The following is a 21,727-nucleotide window of genomic DNA, read 5'->3' as shown; positions in this document are numbered from 1 at the left end:
AATCGAATACAGTACCAATGGTGGGAGAGGAATCGTGAAGAACGAAAAGAACAGCGTAATGGTGTCATTCCGGAGCACACGTCTGAACCTGGCGGTGGAAATAAAACAAAAGAACAGATCGCTATGCACATTGCAAACATGGGGTGGAGTGACAGTACCTTGTGATGAGAGTTCTTTGAAGAAAGACAACTTGCACACATCCTGGGCCAACATTAGATAGCAGGGGTATGCACACTAGATGGCATGAGTATGCACAGCGTGTGTATCTACAGCCACAAATGCCTCGAACATTTATTTACAAAATGCACCTGCGAGTCATATTAGGTCTTGTATCTTATTAAAAAAATGAGTTAAAACTAAAATAAAACCACTCATGCTACAAACACACACACACATATATATCTCCAACCACACTACAAGATTTTCTCTCCAATTCCCTGGTGATGTCCTCAGAAAAGAATGCCAAGCGATAGAAAGCGCACAGATCTTCAAGAAAATGTAGACAGACTCATATCATACATATTTATTTCACAAGACACATGTGATGACATCAAATGTATGGCGCAGACCAAGGAGGAGGGCTGCCCTGGAGAGCTGGAGAGTGGAGAAAGGAGGCAGGCTGTAAATGTATTAGGTGGAGAGCAATGAAGAACCTGGGATAAACGATGAAGGGACCGCCATCTTGTATAGCCAAGCAAGGACTGGTGCTCCTGGGGGTCGGGGCAAAACTGAGGCCAGTGTTGGTGCAGAACAGCCACTGATTCATCTTACACTCCGGCCCCTCCAATGAATCTTACACCCCGCCTCAGTCCATCTAGTCAATCTTACAAAACCCAACCCCACCAACCCTCCGCTTAACTACATTAATTAGATCTTATCCCACCTCCCTCAGGGCAAGCTTTCCTACCTACTATTAAAGGCCTCACTTCTCCACACACCCAGTTTGTCCTACATACCCTTCGGGTGTGAAGCCCCACTCCTCCCACCACTCCAACTAGGGTTCTGAGTTCATTCATAGTGCCAGCACAGAGTTACAGCCCCTTACCCCGTTGCGATAGTACAGTCCTGCACCACCGTCCACCTTTCCCACCATTCTGCACCCCTCAGTTCTCCTTTGTGTCAGCAAAAGGCTCAAACTAAGATGAGAATTCTAGAGAGCGGAGAAAGGGCAGATCCTTGGGTGCTCAGTCAACATTTGGAGAATTCTGGTTTGTCATCTCTCTATATTAAACTCAGTAAATCTGGCACACTATGAATTATGTTGTACAACAATAATCCTAACACATGTATAGTCATATACAATAATATAAAAGACATTGATACATGTAATGTTCCTTTAAAAAGAAGGCTCCTTCCAGCTTCATAACCTGGAGACAGCGGCGCCCTCTGGTGGATGCTCCGTGTAAGGCAGGCAGGCAGAGACTCCAGCAGAACCAAGCACACCCCTGGCCACAAGGTGTCAGGCAGAAGGAGGGCGCAGAGAGGCCCCTCCACCCACGCCTTAAACCAAGATGGAAAAGGGGTGGGTAGAGATGGGGTGGCTTGTGATCTACCCCTGGCTGAAAGGCGTATTAGAGGGGCATGGATAGGAGTGGTCAGCACCCAAAATCAGACAATTAAAGGAGAAGGCAAAGTAGGCATGCAGGCTGCAGCTTTTACAATCCATGAAGCCCAAAACCGTGGTTGGTGAGAGGGGCCTGGAGGTGATATGGAGGCAAGGGAATAACAGTAAGCAAGCCAGAACAATCCCAGCCTTCTTTTGATCTGTCAGCTAAATTGTATGGCACTAAGGGTGGAAGTAGTGAGAAAAAAAAACATCAGAAATAATAAAAGCACAGATTCACATTGTAATTAGGGCGGTCGTGCTAGGTGTCGTGTGACCTTAGGGCAGTGGGTGTCATGTGACTTTAGAGCAGTGGGTGCAGAGGTGTGCCTGTGCACAGTGGTTACATTTATTCACAGAGGGGGCTGATAGGCGATGCTTGGGCTTGTGGGAAGGGTTGCCATGGGCCAGTTATAGCGGTAACTAGACTTGCGGGGAGGGTCGTTGTGGTCCTGAAGGGTGACAGCCCCATTGGATCCTTTGAGTGCTCCCCCAAGGCGGCATGGGTCCCATTGATGAAAAATGCCCAGTTTTCTCTGTCTTGGTCCCTGCCACCAGCTTCTGTGTAGGCAAACCTTAAAATGGTGAGAAGCACCGAGTGTTTAGGGTGGTCATTGTGTGGGATTCGTCATTCCTTCTTGTTCCTACACCTCAGAGTCCATTAGCAGTCACAGCAAATGGAGGCATTTAATACCCAGATGGTTAGCACACCATGTACAGTTTGGAAAAAAAGGGAATCCTGCCGCCCACCCCAGTTCTGTGACAGAGTGAAGGGGAAGTCTTTAGGAACAGACCGATTGGGGTCTTCAGAAAACATACAGGCCACAAGGGTTTGCAGCAGTTTGCACCAGGTTTAGCTGAGGTAGGGTAGTCCAGCAAGGGTAAACCACCTTTACAAGTGGGTTTGAGGGGGAACTCAGGAGATGCGGTAAAACCATGCACCCCCGCATGAGTTGCAGCATCCATCTGCGACCAGTCTGATGAGAACAGTCCCCAGGGGCCTGAGGGGTACTCAGTAAGGAACAAGTACTTTGGTGTGCACATACATGGGGTGGGAGTGGACATGAGGAAGGAGTCAAGGTACGTGAAGTAAGTGTGACGAGGGTTGAGGGGTTCACATGCATAAAGGCACCACGGAGACACCGCTGACACCTCCTTCATTAGGCCATCCTTCCAGGCTTCATCTGAGAGCACTGCAGAGAGAGAGAGATGGGAGGATAAAAGAACATTAGATCACAAAATGATATTCTGCAGACAACGTCCCTGGCCCTATGAGGAGGAGGATGGAAAGGAAACAGGGACATCTAAACAAGGCAACACATCCCATGATGTACAGCAGAAAGCCCACCAAAAACTCTGCTTCAAGAGGAGTTTGTGCAAGTATTTACAAAAGATAAAACAGTAGGAATGGTAACACGATGACAAAGAAAAAAGGATGGCTTGGATGGAATGCGCAACTTACACTGTAAGCATCTGTTTGTTGTGGGTAGTGCTGTAGATTCACTTGTTCTGCGTACTCCAGCCATCTAATGTTGGGCTCAGACGTTTTCAAGTTGTGTTTTTCTCAAATAAGTCTTTTGAGTCACAAGGTATATAGTGAATCTTCCCTTAGTTGGCAATGTGCCTAGGCACCGAAATCCATATTAGATTGTTTTTCGCACAGCGGGTGTGAGTAGTATGGAGTGATGAGTAAACACAGTATGGTGCTCATGAGAATTGTAAAATGAAGCTAGTCAATAAAGGAAGTGATCTGTGATCAAAGCTGCACTCTTCTGGAAAGCAGGATGAGCGCATGTGAATCTACAGCACTACAGGCTATGAACATATGCTTACAGGGTAACTGACATTTTCTGTTATAAGCATGAGATGCTGCAGATACACACGCTCTGCATTGGCTGTAAAGCAGTATCCCCTACAAGCGGCCAACCATAGCTTGTTGCCTTGCTAGGGATATACAGACAATAATACTAAGCAAAGGTGTTTGGGGTTGACCAAGTGGTATCTTTACATATGTCAGCTAAGGGAACATTTCCCAAGAAATCCATGGTTGCTACCGCTTTTGGCGTCGAAGAATCTCTCGGTTTCGGTGCCGAAGAGTCTTTTGGCTTTGGTGCCGAAGGATCTTTGGGCTTTGGTGCCGATGGAGGTGGTGGAATCGGCACGTGTGGTTTGCTCGGTGCCGAAGCACCTGAAGGCGTAGTTGTCTTCCTCGGAGCCGTGTTCGAAGTCTGGGCTTTAGGAGGGAGCACTTGGTCTCGACTGGGCCCCTTGGGCGGAGTGCTGACCTTCGTCTTTGGCTTGGGCAGTGTGTGCGGTGCAGGGGCAGAAGTACTCACGGGTTGACGTGATGGAATCGAGTCGTCCGAGTCCTCTGCCTCTGATATGATCTGGAGATCCGGCGAATCTTCTTCTGGAACGAGCAGAACCTAGCCATCGAAGATATTCTCCGGTGCTGGGGCTGATCTCCTCATCTCGTGTCGACGGGCCCTCCGATCCCGGATGTCTTCTATGATCGGAAGGACGCACAAGCTGTGCAGGTCGACTCGTTGTGATCCGGCGATAGACGGAGGTTGCAAACCTCGTGATGATCGCTATGCGGGAATTTTGCTGCCTGGCATTTCGGCATTTCTTTCCATGTGGTGTAGGCCGCTCGGCGTATATAGGCCCAGCGTCCCACGTCGATGATCCGGAATCGAGGTGATAGCGTCGAAAGTTGTATAGTCGACGTCGATATTGTTTGTAGGAAGTTTTTGCGCTTCGAAGTTGCTGGAAAAGTTTTTCTAGCAGGACGGAGAAACTTTCATCAGAACCCAGAGGCGGAAAAAAACAATCTAAGGATAGAGCCGATGCCCATGCGCAGTATTGTCCAAGGGAGAAGTCACCTATATCTAGACTACAAAGACTTCACCAAGAAGACAACAACATGCAATCATCCGAGCCCAACACCAGGTGGCGATCTGATGCAAAGTGTACGATCTGCAGCTCATATGCCTCGAACTATATGCTACAAACTAATAGTTACAAAAATTTCAAAGGCTCACACGGCAACTAAGAGGGCGTGCTTTTCTAACCCATGTGTGACATATGCACAATATGTAGCGATGAGGAAATGGGGTGTAATATATGGTGTGGTTGTGTGACCTCACAGTGTAATACACTACCAACCCCCTTTAGGACGAGTTCGGTTTCTTTTGTTAAACCTTAGCTCGACCCTGGGTTGCTGTGGCTCTGAGCAGGCAGACTTAAGCAAAGAAACAAGTGTAAATCATTTAAACAGTACCAAAACAATTGAAGAAGAAATAATTGAGACACTCATGGAATATAACGCCAATTGATAAGGAAAATGCTACTTACCAGTATGCATCTGTTCTTGGCATGTAGGGCTGCTGACATTCATATCTTTGCATAGATCGCCGCCTAGTGTTGGGTCCGGATGATTGCACTTTGTTGTCTTGGAAGAGTCTTCGAAGTATCACGAGATAGGTGACTCCTCCCTTGGACCACAGTGCGCATGGGCATCCACTCCATCCTCAGATTGTTTTTCGCCATTGTGGCAAAGATGGAGTATAGTAGAGTAAAGATGGCCATGCAAAGAAAACCTTGCAGGTGCGACAGGCCCCGGGGAGGCGGGTGGGCGATATGAATCTCAGCAGCCCTACATGCCAAGAACAGATGCATACTGGTAAGTAGCATTTTCCGTTCGAGGCATGTGGGCTGCTGAATTCATATCTTTGTATAGACTGTACAGCAGTACCTCCTCTAGCGGTGGACGCCTGTCCCAGCTGCAGCAATTTGAAAAAGAGTTTTGAGGACAGCTTGGCCTACAGCAGCTTGCTGCTTTGCTTGCACATCTACACAATAGTGTTTGGTGAAAGTGTGTATTGTAGTCCATGTGGCTGCCTTACAGATGTCTTCTAGTGGGATGTTTCCCAGGAAAGCCATAGATGCCCCCATTTTGCGCGTGGAGTGTGCTCTTGGGGGTACTGTTAGAGTGCGTTTAGCTTTTTGGTAGCATATTTGAATGCATTTAACTATCCATCTAGCTATTCCTGATTTAGAGATGGGGTTACCTTTATGTTGTGGTGAGAAAGCAAACAGTTGCTGTGTCTTTCTGACGGTTTAGTTCTGTCAATGTAATATAACAGCCCTCTTCTTACATCTAGTGTGTGCAAGGCGCTTTCAGCTACTGACTGCGGGTTTTGGAAGAAAACGGGCAGTTCAATGGACTGATTGATATGGAAAGTGGAAATGAACTTTGGCATGAATTTAGGGTTAGTACGTGGTACCACCTTATTTGCATGTATTTGCATGTAAGGTTCCTGAATAGTTAAAGCCTGTAACTCACTTACTCTTCTGAGTGAAGTGATGGCAATTAAAAAAGCCACCTTCCATATTAGAAATTGCAGTTCACATGAGTGTAGTGGTTCAAAAGGAGGTCCCATAAGTCTGGTAAGTACTATATTTAAATTCCAGACCGGTGAAGGTGGGTGTTTGGGAGGGATTATCCGTTTGAGCCTTTCCATGAAAGCCTTGATTGCTGGAACTCTGAACAGAGACAGGTGTTCGTCTGTTTTGGAGGTAAGCTGCTATAGCTGCAAGATGAAGTCTTATTGAAGAGTATGCTAGATTGCATCTTTGAAGATGCAACAGATAACCGATAATGTTTTGTATTGAAGCGTCTAATGGATTGATTTGGTTATTGTTGCAATAAATTACAAATCTCTTCCATTTGGCTGCATAGCATGCTCTAGTGGTTGGGCGTCTTGCCTCTTTGATAATGTTCATGCAGTCAGGAGGCAGATTGAGATATCCAAATTCTAAGACTTCAGGAGCCAGATCGCTAGGTTCAGTTGATTGGAATCTGGGTGCCTGATTTCTCCATGGTTCTGAGTTAGGAGATGTGGTGATAGGCGCAGTCTTTGGTGTGGAACCACAGAGTTCTAGGAATGTTGTGTACCATGGTTGTCTGGCACATGTTGGAGCAACCAGGATCAGTGTCAGAGACTGCTGACGTAGTTTGCGTGCCACTAGCGGATTCAGTGGGGCTGGTGGAAAAGCGTACGCAAATCTGCGTGACCAGTTCATCCATATCGCATTGCCCTGTGACACAATGGATGTGGGAACCTGGCGGCAAAGTACCGGCATTTTGAGTTTTCGTTTGCGGCAAACAGATCTATCTCTGGATGCCCCCATTCTTGGAAGAATGGTTGGAGAACTTGAGGGTGAATTTCCCATTCGTGTATCTGTTGGCTGTGTCTGCTTAACAGATCGGCTATTTGATTGTCTTTCCCTGGCAGGTGTTCTGCTAGGAGAAATATGTTCTTTGGAATTGCCCACCTCCATATGCTCTGCGCTAAGTGAGAAAGCTGTGGAGAGTGAGTCCTTCCCTGTTTTTGGATGTAATACATGGCTGTCATGTTGTCCATCCGGATCAACACCGGTTTGTTGTGTATGTGGTTTTGGAACGCTTTCAGTGCCAGAAAAACTGCTAGCAACTCTAATTGGTTGATATGCAGTGTATTTTGCTTGACTGTCCAGAATCCCTGGACTGTGTATTGATGTAGGTGGGCTCCCCATCCTGTTAGTGATGCGTCCGTTGTCAATACTACTTGTGGAACTGGCTCATGGAACAATCGCCCCTTGGAAAGGTTTTGTGGATTCCACCGCTGCAGAGAGCTGTATGCGTGACTGTCTACCAACACTAGGTCTTTTAGTTGTCCTTGAGCCTGGTTCCACTGCCTTGCTAGGCATTCTTGTAATGGACGCATTTGAAGTCTGGCATGGGGGACAATGAATATGCAGGAGGCCATCATGCCTATGTGTTGCATGAACACTCGAGCTGGTAAGGAGTGTCGTGGCTGAAACCTTTGGATTAGTGTCTGCATGTTGGCTATCCTGACTGGATTGGGATATGCCTTTGCTACTGATGTATCTATTGTAGCTCCCAGATACTGTTGTATGTGGGAGGGTTGCAGATAAGATGTTGGATAATTTATTGAGAAACCCAGACTGTGTAGCAGCTGGAGGGTTTGAGACGTATGACTTGCACATTGGACGTCTGACTTGGCTTTTATGAGTCAATCGTCGAGATAGGGAAACACGTGGATGTGTTGCCGCCTGAGGTGTGCTGCCACTACAGCTATGAAAAAAGGGAAGTTTACCTAAGCCTCTGATATCAATTTAAACAATAAATGCGAAAATACGGATAAACACAACTTTATTGGTTTATCCTGACATTGATTTATGTCACTTTTTTTTTAATGAATCATCACATTTTTTTTTAATCTAGGCAGCAAAAAGAACGTAATCAACTTCATGTGTTGCTATATACATTTTAGGGTACATTTCAACACAAATAAAAAAAATATTTACACTCGTGAAAACATGACAATGAACATGAGACAACAATGTGCATACAATTTACAAAAACAAGGAAATATTTACAAGCTGAATCATCAAGTATAAATCTTGAAGGGATGAAGGCTAGTGGAAATCACCCCATGATGGGGTGATTTCCCTTCAAGATTTATACTTGATGATTCAGCTTGTAAATATTTCCATGTTTTTGTAAATTGTATGCACATTGTTGGGTTCGTCATGAGCACAGTGGCGCCTCAGACCCCCTCCGCACTGTGAGGGCATTACCCCTGCAGAAAAGGGGTTAAAGATATCTGGCGTGTGCTTGAGGACCCCTTTAAGCATTGGAAGAGTTCTGACATTTTTCTCAGAAGTGGGGAAGGTGTCGAACAAGAAATCTTCCTCTATAGGGTCATTGTACATATCTACCTTGTGTTATTTAGCTGCCCTATCTATAAGCTGATTAAACATGATTGTGTCGTCTGTAGGTGACGGTTTTGTTGGGTATGGGGTGTCATGTATTCCTATCGGTTCTGAATCGATCCCCCTATTCCTGACCCTATTCTAGTTAAACAAACCAACAAGTTAACTAGCAGTCAGCCCATGAGGCAGAAAACCCCCATGATGCAGATACCGTTATCTGACGCAGTCACACTACGGCACAGGATTGTGTTATCTGATTAGGTCATAACGCTTGCGATCTAATTAGACAAGCGATATTCCTCCAGCCCCTGATAAGGCATACGGAGTTCTCATAACAAATCAAACCTATGACAACCTGGGCAAAACCCTGCGGCCATTGTTTTGATTTCACCGAGAACTTTAGTAAAAGAATGTGCTAACGAGCAAATCGTATGACATCTTTATTGACGTATCTATGTCCATCCGTACGTCAATCTCGGCACCTTAAAGGTATAAATATTACCGATCTTGCCATATGCAACACACGCGTGGTGACGAGACGGAGCAGCCATACTTGCCGAAGCCCAGAGCAGAGCAGACCCCGCTGGCAGCAGCCCCGCCTTTCTGACGCGCTGAGAGAAGCTGCTTTCTCCTGCCGAGAGACCCAGCACCGGCGTTTCCGGGTAGCCCTCGCAGGCAGCCTGGAATATCGAGGCCAGAGAAAGAGATACCATTCCTCATTCATCCTAACTTCCAGGTACAGAACTGAATAACCCCTCACAGAGAATTCTTTAGTTATTCACTTGGCAAAAACAAACTTAACTTAAACTGTAACTTTCTATTCCCGCCCACGCATTAGACTTAGGTCAGGTACACGGGGTAGGCGTATTTAGAAACACCAGTTGAGTACGTTTAGTCAAATGTATATGTGTATGTAATATATTTTATTCATTTTAAACATCATATGGCTTAGAAACCATATCAATGTTTTTACAGTATTACTTTATACTATTGCTTTTAATGTATGCACTTTACTTAACTATAAGTATTGCAATAATATCGATCCATTTCTCTTGTATGAGAAAAGAGACTGATCAATAAATAACACCTTTTTATTGAACACGCCCGTCTCTTCCTTTTCTCTACATTCTGATGAGACTAAGAATGCACGTACTGACTGAGTAAAATAATTTGCCTTTTGTTCACACGACTCTCGAGATTGACTCTTGATTAGGGGAGAGCAAAGTTGTCATGTTCTATGGTTGTCGGAAACTAAATCCCTTCTTGTCTAATCAGGGAAGTTAATTCCTCCTTGAACATTCGAGAAAGTTTCTAGCGAACTCTGAGCTATGCTGGCAAACCCAAAACTTAAGTCTAGTATCGACAGTAGTAGACCTAGTTAACGTCTGGCCTAGGCCTTTACTGCTGTAGGTATTATTCCAATGCGCAGAGCCTATTGGGAAGATAGGAACTACACTACATGGCGCGCAACGCGTTTGGAAAGGGCGATAAAACTAACGTAAGACATTTAGAGTAACTCAGTCGTGCTTTCTCACTCAGACCCCTTTTCCCATTATACTCCAAAGACGTCTGGAGTGGGTGAAAGGTAATATCCTCCAAAACCTCGCAGGAGGTAACTCCTATGTATGGTTCTTGGTATAGTCAACGTTGAAGGATACACTGTTCCAAAATATTGTGCATCTAAATTTTGTTCCATAAGAAACCTGATCTGCAAACAAACTAAATAACCTTCCTGTCGGTAAAATGGCAGAGAGTGATGATGAAAGAGAGGCAGTTAGATTAGCAACTGAACTCGCAGCAGCTGATGCTACCATGCAAGCAGCAGACGAGGATATAATACTCATCCCGGTCATCAAAAGGAGATCTATAACTCTAAAACTTATAGAAAATGGACTGACACCTAGAGGTGGCACAGTCATATTCGTAATTGAGGCACACTAATATCGGCAGACAGAGGTATATTATTCATGGATACATTTTCCAGCAGCTAATGCTGTAACAAAGTACTTCCACTATTACAAAATAGAGGAACCTCCTAATGAGTACACTCCTTTCGAGGAGGTGGAAGTACCACTCAAATTCCAAGAGCATTTGCTCTTATTTGATGGCGCCCTAAAACATAATAATCACATCACCAGGCTCGGTCCTTTAGGTAGACCAGGAGCAACGTGGCCGGTCCTAGCCGGATACACACCACATCCAGACTTCGAAAGAATGCCTGCAGCAGATCTTTTAGTACAACTAAAACAATTAATAAAAATACAAAACAACCTTGGACATCTCCAATGGATTCTTTTGTCAAAACATAGCACCAGAGAGCAGATATTTAACTGCATTCTCAGTAAATGGCACTCAAAAACAATTCTGTCGGTTAGCCCAGGGGTACAAGAACAGCCCGGGAGTATTCTCAGCGAGAGTAACAGAATTACTACAACTATATGATGATGAAGCATTATCTTATGTCGATGACATTTACTTAACAGATGATGACTTGGAGACTCACTTGAAAAGAGTGAACACCATAATACTTGGGTTCGCAGCAGAGGGTTACAAATTCAACTTTAAAAAATCCAGAATTGCCCATCTGACAGTCCTGTTCTTAGGATATGAATTATCAAGTGAAGGCAGAAGCCTGGCTGACAATTTCCTAGAGAAATGCGCCGTAATCCAAGCACCTAGAACACTAAAAAATCTTCAGTCGATTCTAGGCTTCCTAAATTTCGGAAGAACATACATTGCAAATTACGCAGAAAGGGTCAAACCCCTTTATGATCTAATTAAACCAGATTTTAAAAGATCCAGTTGGACTCAAATACACACAGAAATTCTGAGATCCTTACAAACAGACATGCTAATTAAAACAAAATTAGAAACACGTGATAACTTTTAATTTTTTTAAATTTAATTTTAATTTAAAAACATTTGTACAGCGCTCGTTTACCAGGCGGTTTCATGGCGCTAATGGCGGACGGTGGGCGGCGGTGACAAGAGAGGTCTATGTCAGATGGGCTTGCGTGAAGAGGAAGGTTTTAAGGTTCTTCCGGAACAGGAGGGAGGAAGGAGAAGTGCGCAGGGTGACAGGGAGGGAGTTCCAGAAGGTAGGAGCCAAGACAGCAAAACTGGATCCACCCGCTTTCTGTTTTTTAAAGCGGGGAATAGCAAGAAGAGCTGAATAAGTGGAGCGGAGTTCTCTGCCGGGAAGGTAGGGCTTAATGGCCGAGCAGATGAACTCAGGGGCAGTGCCTGATCTGGCTTGATAGGTGAGGCAGCCGAGCTTGAAAAGGGCGCGTTCTTTTATTGGAAGCCAGTGCAGGGTTTTGAGCAGTGGGGTAGCCCGATGGTATTTAGGCTGGCCATAGATCAGGCGGGCCGCCTGGTTCTGTACCAGTTGCAGGCGGTGGATTGCATAAGCCGGGGCCCCATTATAGACTATGTTACCATAGTCTATACGGGACAGAACCATGGCCAGCACGATGATTTTTAGAGCAGGGGTAGAAAAGAAACGGGAACCTTTCCTAATAGTTTTAAGGGAAAAAAAACAAGAGGAAACTACGGAACTAACCTGTGAATGGACAGTGAGTTGGGAGTTAAGGTAGATGCCCAGGGTTTTCACCTTGGGCACAGGGAGTGGGGGGGCACCAAGGGAAGGGGGCCAGAAGGAGGGGGACCATGGACTGCAACCACCTCCAGTCAAGACCAGCTCGGTCTTGTCTGGGTTAAGCTTGAGGTGGTTGCAGTTCATCCAATCGTGAATGAAAGTCATTACTGTCTGGACGTTCAAAGCAGATGAAGGTGAGTGAGATAGGTTGAAGATTAGCTGGAGGTCATCCGCGTAGTTGAACACAGTGACCTCCAGCTGCTGTAACATAAAAATGAGGGGAAAGATATAAAGGTTGAACAAGAGGGGGGAAAGTGATGAGCCCTGGGGAACCCCGCACTCTACTTTGCGTGAGGCCGCAGCATAGCCGGCCAAGCGTACCGCTTGGCTTCTCCCCGCAAGAAAGGACTCAAGCCATGAAAAGGCCAGGCCTTCTATGCCCGCCGCCCTGACACGATGGAGAAGGATGGAATGGTCCACCGTGTCAAAAGCGGCGGACAGGTCTAGGAGTATCAGGGCTTGCGGAAGGTTGGTGTCAATACCTCCACGCAGTTTGTCCATTACTGAGACGACCACCTTCTCAGTAGAGTGCATGGGGCGGAAACCAGCTTGACAGGGGGAGAGACAATGATTTGTCTCAATATGTGTAGTTAAGGTAGTGGTGATGTGGGTTTCTAGGACTTTTGCAAGGTAGGGCAGGAGTGAGATGGGACGATAGCTGGCAGGAGCCGATGAATCGGCGTCTGGTTTTTTTAAGAGTGGTATGACAATCGCCGATTTATGTGAACTGGGAACGGAGCCGTATGTGAGTGAGTCGTTAAGGAGAGTGAGAGGAGGTGTAGGACAGACTGAATAAATTTCTTTAAGAATGTGGGCAGGAGCAAAGTCCAGGGGGGAACCGGATTTGACCCGGTGAAGAAGGGGAAGGAGAGTGTCATTGGTCTTGTGATTCGAGTCATCCCAGGGAGATGCGGATTCACATACCTGACCTCTAATGAGGGAGAAAAGGTACCAATTGCATTCAAATCACACTTGTACACAAAAGCTGAACAGAGATTCAGCAACAAAGAAAAAATTGTTCATGCAGTTCAAACCGCAATAGCTAGAGAAAAAGATCAAGCGGACGGTAGACACATTACAGTCAGAACAGCAGAACCAGCCTTTGAGGCACTAACAACACCGTGTAATTTACCAACAACAACATTGAATCCGGAATGGATACAATGGGTGAATTCTATCACAACGGACAAAGTATACTACTACTTTGATCCAGAACTAGAAGAATTGAAAAATCTAGAATATGAAGAAACATATCCTCTGCCAATCGACATTCTGCCTTTACGACATTACGCCTGTGTAATCTATACAGAGGGACATGCTCAACCGTCCGTTTGGGGAGAACAAGCATACAACCCCACATGTGAGATTACAAAAGAAGTGTGGCGCGGAGGTAAACTAAAACCTCTATTAACAAAATCACACTCAGTAGAAACTAATTCAGAAAAACAAACTGAAATAATAGCATTGAAGATGGCGCTAGATAATGCGGATCGCGAATTCCCGACACTTATAGTGTCAGATTCATATTACTGCGTCAAATCATATAACAGCGATTTGCAGGCATGGATTCAAAACGGTTACAAAGATGACACAGATGCACCAATAAAGCAGAAACTGCTCTGGGAACAAATAGCTCTTTTACAAAAAGAACTACCAAAGACTCACGTGACTCACTCACTGAGTCATCAGCGTGATGGTGTTCACGTTGTAGGGAATTCATTGGCTGAAACAGCCGCAGCGGCAGCCACTAAATCGGCTCCCGTAGTTCGAAAAAAGCGTACATTAAAATACATTGACGGTGAAACAGTGCTGGCGGTGAAAACGTCATCAAAAGGCGACTGCTCAGCGTTACCGATCAACTATCCACTCAATTATACATACATAATAGATGCAAACTCCGTCCCTTTTGCTCGAATCCCTGGAGTGGGGGATAGAGTGATCCCAAACATGGACAGGAGAAACTTGTTAATCGCAGACGCACACATGGGCGAGGGTCTCAGACACCTTAAATTAAAAGATTCTCTGGAAGAATTACAATCACGGTACTGGTGGCCAGGCATGAGCCTGCGTCACACCATGTTTGTAAAACGCCGCCCAAACTGCAATAGAGATCGCAGTGGGGAGAGAAACAGTTTGACACCTCGTCGTATTACGGCAGATAATATTACCAGTAAAAAGAATGGCTTGCGATTAACATATACAGGCTAGTTTCCACTTATAATGTAAATCACCAGCACTCGGCTGACGTCCGGACTGTTATACAAAGATTTGCGAGTCTAAATGGCATATACGCTAAGAGCATGCTACGTTCGACCATTGTTTTCACTCAAGCCCACCAGCCTGGGGGGAAACATGGCCGAATGAGCACAGTCCAGCGGGAATCTTCTCACTTCCTTCCTGAGGGTACGGGATGGTGTAAAGAAAAAACCAAGGCATAAAGCAATCTATAGCAGAAAGGATATTAGGTTCGGGAGCTGGGTGGGTCAAACATCTAATAAGTGTCCAACGTAGTCTAAATAACTTGCCAAGAAATTCTCTGAAGGGATTCAGTGCGTACGAATTATTATTCGGAACTAGGATGATGATCTCTGACATTGATAGTCAGACTTCAGTGGTGAAAGAAAAAACCTTTGATATCAAAGACCGTTTGGCTATTTTGCAGGACTTAAACAAAACAAGAAAAGACCTGAGCAACATAAAGTTGAAACAACAGCCAACAACCACTGAAGAACCACCACCTGTCCCAGCAAGACCTGTCTGGATTCCAAAAGTCGGGGATCTAGTCAGGGAAAAGATCGCGGTAAAGAAGGAATTTGGGCCTTCTTACAGAAAAGCAGTTCCTGTCTTGTCTGTCAACGGGACAAGATCAGTTGTACTACCGCCACTTGCTGGTAAAAAGGAGAACCGAGTTGTATCCATCGACCTGGTAAAACCACAACATGTGGCCGATAACAAACAGTAGGCCAAGTGGACTCCCAATAAGTAGCAGAACACCAAGGTTTGCTACCAGTACAGAGGTCCTAACGAAGAGGCTCATCACATTCGAAACGCCTACAGAAGAACAACAAGGACTATGCAACAATGCAATAGAACTCAGACCTCTGAAAACCCAAATAAAAACATTTAGCAGAGACACACCAATCTATACTGAAGTACCAAGTGACAATGCAAGAAACAAAAATCCTGAACCAATTGGAACAATTGACAGAACTGCATCCGGCTACTTCATAAACTTCGATGATTCCTCTGAAAACTTCAGTGAATCAAAGACACAGCCATCATCAAACTCCTTTAAAGACAAAGCTAAGGAACTTTTGAAACAACTGAAAGAAACATATCTGATTTCTCCATGGATTGAATTTTGGGTGGGTTTTGGTGCATTTATCCTCATACTTTGGCTCATCATGATACTAACATTGGGACGCTTCATTGAGGGAAAATATGCTAAAATGGACACAGCAAGTCAGAAAATCAACTTGATCCTCAAACCACACACATCTTCACACGTCGAGAAAAGAGAACTTTCTTCAGCCAACTTCACAGCCAATCCGATACCTGGTGGGGTAGCCTGGGACAACACTGACTATGAAATTTATGGTCCGGTCGAGATCCTGAAATATCCACACCAAATTAAGATCTCCTTGAGTGACTTTGCAAAACCAAACTCATTTGCTGATGATTGGGACTTCGAAAGCATTAATAATATGATGTCTGACTTAGTAATGTCTGCTAAATTTACCAAACATGATTATTTGCAGGGTTCTACAAATTATGACAGTATGTATTGCTATAACCACTATGGTAACCGCTTTTTACATAGATCTGCACAACCTAGAAATGTTTTAAATTATAATCAATGGGAACATTGTGCAACACCTCCAAAAGGGAGCTCAAGAACCGCTTACGACAAATATTCATATTTTTCAGGTTTTAACACAAGTAATGCTGAAACATTTTATTTTAAATTGTCAAACAAGACAGGGACCAAGACCATGATAACCAACACAAAATTGATATATTCAGACTCATTTTTTGAACAAATGAATACTTTTGGATTTGATTATTGGGACAAAAATGTTGAATTGAAAAGTGTTTGGGGTACAAAAGAATGGCAAGTACAGGGTATAGAAGCTTTGTTTAGAGCCTGCATGATCCCAGAACAAATGATATTTTTAAATGACACTGTTCAACAAACCACCTGTCTTGGCCTAGCCAAAATCAAAGATTTAAATAAACCGTCTATTCCAAATCCAACAATATTTAGCAACACTTCTACAGATGAAGAGATAGACGTAAACCATATATTAAACCAAAACAGAACACATCCTGATTGGAAACAGTGGTTGATCTGGCCCACAGATACTAATAACTGTCAAGACAGATTCCTGAACAAAACACAGGGGTTCAAAATGACCAGGCCAGACCCTAGATATCCCCAAAGACATCACCCAGGGATAATAACCACCTACAGTGTGGGCAAATTATGCCTTCAATGGCTACAAACCTCCACACTGGCAGAAATTAAGCAACACCTAACTTTACTTACTGATGGTGCTGACTTGCGTGATTTCACTTTGGGACCACGCAAACAGCGTCAAAAGCGTTTCATAGCAGCCTCTGTATATGCAGCATACAATGAGGCCTGGAAGGTTACTCAAATTGAAACAGCAGAGAGAATACGGGAAATTGACCGTATTAATTTGGAAAAATCACTTTCTGTAGTGGACAATGGGTTAATGACTCTGTCCTCCAGAATTTTTTCTTTGGACAGCATTGTGTCTTCAGCAATCGATATATTATCGCAAGACTTACTGTTATTACAACACGGTCAGTCACAATTGCGCTCTATTGTACAGCTTGGCTGGACGTTACAAAATTTGCCTTCAGGCTATGTGCCTTGGCGTTTAATCAACACAACGTCACTATTCCAAATCTTTAACCTTACTGATAGACAAATCGGTATGGCGCAAAAGGGTGCTGATTATACAATCTTGAGCATTGAAAAACTAGAAAGATTACCAATGACAATGTCAGAACGACCTGTCAGTGAATGGATAATACATGGAATCATAAATATTCCAATCTCAACCTTCAGGTTTCAATACTGCCAAAAATATATACAGGCTGGCATGTACGAGAAATTGGGAAAGGGGTACCTTAAAACAACATGGAACCTGCCCTATTCACATGCATGTGTCAGTAATAAAGGACAGAAAGTGTTTCTTAGTGGCAACAATTGTGCGATGTCACTAAGCGGCACGCTTCTGTGTAACGGAATTAGTTTGCATGGAGCCTGCGAAGGGAATTCATACAACCTTTCATGTCACCAGCAAGGCGCACCTGCAACTGAGATAGAACCATTCTTTCAAAGACTCTATAATGGGAGTTACATTCTTATTGTAGACCGCAGATGTTGTAGTCTTATGCCCGGGACTCCTTATCTAGTAACTACGACTGCGAAGGTCAAGTGCTGTGGACGCTCATTGTTCCCCAGCTCCTTTCCAGACAGGGAGGCAAGGGCATGGCCCGATTTGAAAATTACTTCTATTCGAATAGATACTTTAAGCAGAATGAAAACAGTCCTTCTTCAGACGCCTACCAGGCTCTCGTCATCAAAAGAAACGTATGATCTACAAGTCGCAAGGACGACTGCAGAGATACATACATTATTATCAACTAATTCCCCCGTACATTTCGCGGAAATCCTGAATGAAATCTTAAATATTTCGGATACCAATGGGATCTCAGGGGTATTTAAGACAGTATTTTCGATGGCATTAACACCATTCAAAGCCATACTGGGTATTTTTCCAGATTTCGTCCATTCGATTTTTGGCGGACTTCCCCTGATCCTGGGACTAATTGCAGGAATCCTATTCTTAGTCCTTATTTTTCGTTATGGCAACCCATGTCACAGACAAAACTCTTGCGACAAGGGAAGAAACAATCCTAGCCATTGGATACCGGGACCGGATATCAAAAATCCTGGGACTCTCCCGGCTTAGAGACCTGAACATGACTTGGTTTCTATCATTTCGACCAATGTGGCAAAGATGTGTTTTACCTGTATTGAGGTGTCTGCTATGCGGAGAAGAATGCGTGTTAGACACCTGTCTGACGCTACAATCGGATGCGCCGATGGATGCAGAAACATTGTTGAGCCCGATCAAGGTTCATGCTTTGTGCTGCCCTCAAAGGCTACCAATCCTGATGACGGCATTCGTGGAAGCTTCACCACTACGATTGATGGGTAGTGAAGTTCAAGATGAAAGCAGCATTGAACAGGTACGACCTTCTGTCAGTAATGCAAATCAGAATGTCAATGGAGACAATCATGCGCAAGAATGCATGATTACACCTATTTCCGAGTTAGTGGAACTTTCCCAGGAAGCTGTTGACAGTTTTTTCGAAAGCCTAAATGATATGATGTTCTCACCCGAACAGAAATAGAGACTTTTGAGCAAGCTCGCACACGGCGTTCCCTGAATTCGGCCTTCAACTTTAAAAATAAAGTCACATGAACATTTTCGCTCCAGTTCACGGACAGCAGTTTTTTCAGCAGCCCCAAATATTTTTGCATATTTTTCGGGACACTATCTTCTGCTTAAAGTAAGAACTATTCTTAGAGAACTAAGGTTTCTAAAATTTAGATAGCTTATAGACATTAGCTGCCCGCTGGCATGTTCATAAAGATATTTTATTCTGTGATGGAATGGTCTCGAAACTTTTTTCTGTCAGAAACCATTTCATGTGTAATTCTCATATACCAAATAAGCAATAATGTATATAAATGCAATTACTTTGGCATTTTTCTACAGCTTGAGTGCATACCATATATATATGTCTGCAATTTTCCGTATATTTGAAAATTTCAAAATGCATTTATGTATTTTGGGGTGGTAAGGTATACACACTACTCTATAGTATGTTGTACTATGTTATACTATGCCTAGATTAGTAAATATGTCCATAGTTAGCGTGGAGTGGGTGTCATGTATTCCTATCGGTTCTGAATCGATCCCCCTATTCCTGACCCTATTCTAGTTAAACAAACCAACAAGTTAACTAGCAGTCAGCCCATGAGGCAGAAAACCCCCATGATGCAGATACCGTTATCTGACGCAGTCACACTACGGCACAGGAACGTGTTATCTGATTAGGTCATAACGCTTGAGATCTAATTAGACAAGCGATATTCCTCCAGCCCCTGATAAGGCATACGGAGTTCTCATAACAAATCAAACCTATGACAACCTGGGCAAAACCCTGCGGCCATTGTTTTGATTTCACCGAGAACTTTAGTAAAAGAATGTGCTAACGAGCAAATCGTATGACATCTTTATTGACGTATCTATGTCCATCCTTACGTCAATCTCGGCACCTTAAAGGTATAAATATTACCGATCTTGCCATATGCAACACACGCGTGGTGACGAGACGGAGCAGCCATACTTGCCGAAGCCCAGAGCAGAGCAGACCCCGCTGGCAGCAGCCCCGCCTTTCTGACGCGCTGAGAGAAGCTGCTTTCTCCTGCCGAGAGACCCAGCACCGGCGTTTCCGGGTAGCCCTCGCAGGCAGCCTGGAATATCGAGGCCAGAGAAAGAGATACCATTCCTCATTCATCCTAACTTCCAGGTACAGAACTGAATAACCCCTCACAGAGAATTCTTTAGTTATTCACTTGGCAAAAACAAACTTAACTTAAACTGTAACTTTCTATTCCCGGCCACGCATTAGACTTAGGTCAGGTACACGGGGTAGGCGTATTTAGAAACACCAGTTGAGTACGTTTAGTCAAATGTATATGTGTATGTAATATATTTTATTCATTTTAAACATCATATGACTTAGAAACCATATCAATGTTTTTACAGTATTACTTTATACTATTGCTTTTAATGTATGCACTTTACTTAACTATAAGTATTGCAATAATATCGATCCATTTCTCTTGTATGAGAAAAGAGACTGATCAATAAATAACACCTTTTTATTGAACACGCCCGTCTCTTCCTTTTCTCTACATTCTGATGAGACTAAGAATGCACGTACTGACTTGAGTAAAATAATTTGCCTTTTGTTCACACGACTCTCGAGATTGACTCTTGATTAGGGGAGAGCAAAGTTGTCATGTTCTATGGTTGTCAGAAACTAAATCCCTTCTTGTCTAATCAGGGAAGTTAATTCCTCCTTGAACATTCGAGAAAGTTTCTAGCGAACTCTGAGCTATGCTGGCAAACCCAAAACTTAAGTCTAGTATCGACAGTAGTAGACCTAGTTAACGTCTGGCCTAGGCCTTTACTGCTGTAGGTATTATTCCAATGCGCAGAGCCTATTGGGAAGATAGGAACTACACTACAGGGGAAGTATCTGGGATGTGCTGTTGCTCGTCATCATCTTGGTCAACCCATGTGTTATCTTGTTGATCAGGATCCCCAGTGTCATCATAATTGTATTGAGGATCTTCCCCCATGTACTCTCCCTCATTGTGATCAGAGTGTGTGGGAGAGTAAGGAACGAAAGGCATATCAGGCAGAAAAGGAGGAGGAGTGAAAGGCCTTGAGGGGGATCTGCCACAGTCTTTTCTTTGGAGGAACTGGAGAAGGAGGGTCTTGTGGTAAAGGCCTCTTCTTTCTGTGGTAGACTATGACGTGTCCTGTATCTGGATCGATATATAATTTAGCCTGCTCCTCGGACACTGGATGTGGGTGGAGTAGTTCTTCCTCAACAGTCCGTGGCTTTGGCGTCGAGGGTTTAGGTTTATGAACCTTTTTTGGAGTCTGTGGCTCTGTGTTTTTCGGTGTCGGCGCTTTATTGGGCTCGACAGCTGAATTAGGTCCGATAACCTTTTTCGGTTCGACTCGTTCTTTGTCTTTAGAGTCTTTCTTTGGATTGGTGGCCTTTTTAGGCTCGGCGACTTGTTTTGGATCGACCAGGGCTTTTGGTTCGGTACGTTTTTTGTCCGAAGCCTGGTGTTTTTCCGGGTCGATTGTCTTTTTTGTGTTTTCGGCAGCCTTTTTAGGTTAGCTTGTATCAGTTGGATCGACATACCTTTTTCGGTTAGACTATTTTCTTCGGTTCTGATGGTTTTTTGGGCTCAACTGCTAAGCCTTTTGGTGCCGAGTGTTTTTGCGGCGTGACGCTCTTTGGTGCCGAGGGTTTCCGTGCCGATGGTTTGTCGGCGTCGACAGCTTTCTTAGGCTGTACACCCTTTGGATCGAGGACCTTACTTTGTGGGTCGATGATCTTCGGTCGGGCCGCCTCTTTTGGTTGTGCGCCCTTCGGGTCTACCAGTTTTTTTGGTTCGATGACCTTTGGCTGGAGAACTCTTTTTGGCTCGATGACTCTCTTCGGGCCTAGGCAACCTGAAGGCGTTTGTGCTTCGGAGTTCGGCCGAGAGGTGGGGTCTCTGAAGGAATGTCTCGATCTTGGCTAAGGCCTTTCGGCGATGCTTCGACCGGAGCCTTCTTTGTCGGGCTGGGTGGAGTGGGGGGCTGGGTACTCACAGTTTTTTGCCCCGGCGTGATCTGGTCATCGGAGTCCGATTGGTCCTCAACGGTGACGATCTTGAGATCGGAGTCGGCAGCTTCGGGAAGCTCTTGGTCGTCCTCGACGATATTCTCCGGTTCCAGTGCAGACTTCTGCATCTCTCGCCTGGCAGCCCGTCGATTCCGGATCGTTTTCTT

General features: G+C 44.5%; 1 protein-coding gene across 1 annotated transcript in view; it reads right to left on the bottom strand.

Moving 5' to 3' along the window:
• Positions 1 to 508: 508 nt before the first annotated feature.
• The window catches only part of LOC144754144 (flotillin-1), a 181,108-nt gene continuing 159,889 nt past the window's right edge, over positions 509 to 21,727 (bottom strand). Inside the window, exon 13 of the mRNA XM_078641723.1 lies at positions 509 to 2,796. Within this exon, the coding sequence (XP_078497849.1) occupies positions 2,764 to 2,796 (33 nt within the window). The 3' untranslated portion in view covers positions 509 to 2,763. The remainder of the gene's footprint in view (positions 2,797 to 21,727) is intronic.

Source organism: Lissotriton helveticus, chromosome 5_1 (assembly GCF_964261635.1).
Source record: "Lissotriton helveticus chromosome 5_1, aLisHel1.1, whole genome shotgun sequence".
Taxonomy (NCBI): domain Eukaryota; kingdom Metazoa; phylum Chordata; class Amphibia; order Caudata; family Salamandridae; genus Lissotriton; species Lissotriton helveticus.
Note: the sequence above shows the minus strand (reverse complement) of the source record. Positions and strands in the feature narration are given on the sequence as shown.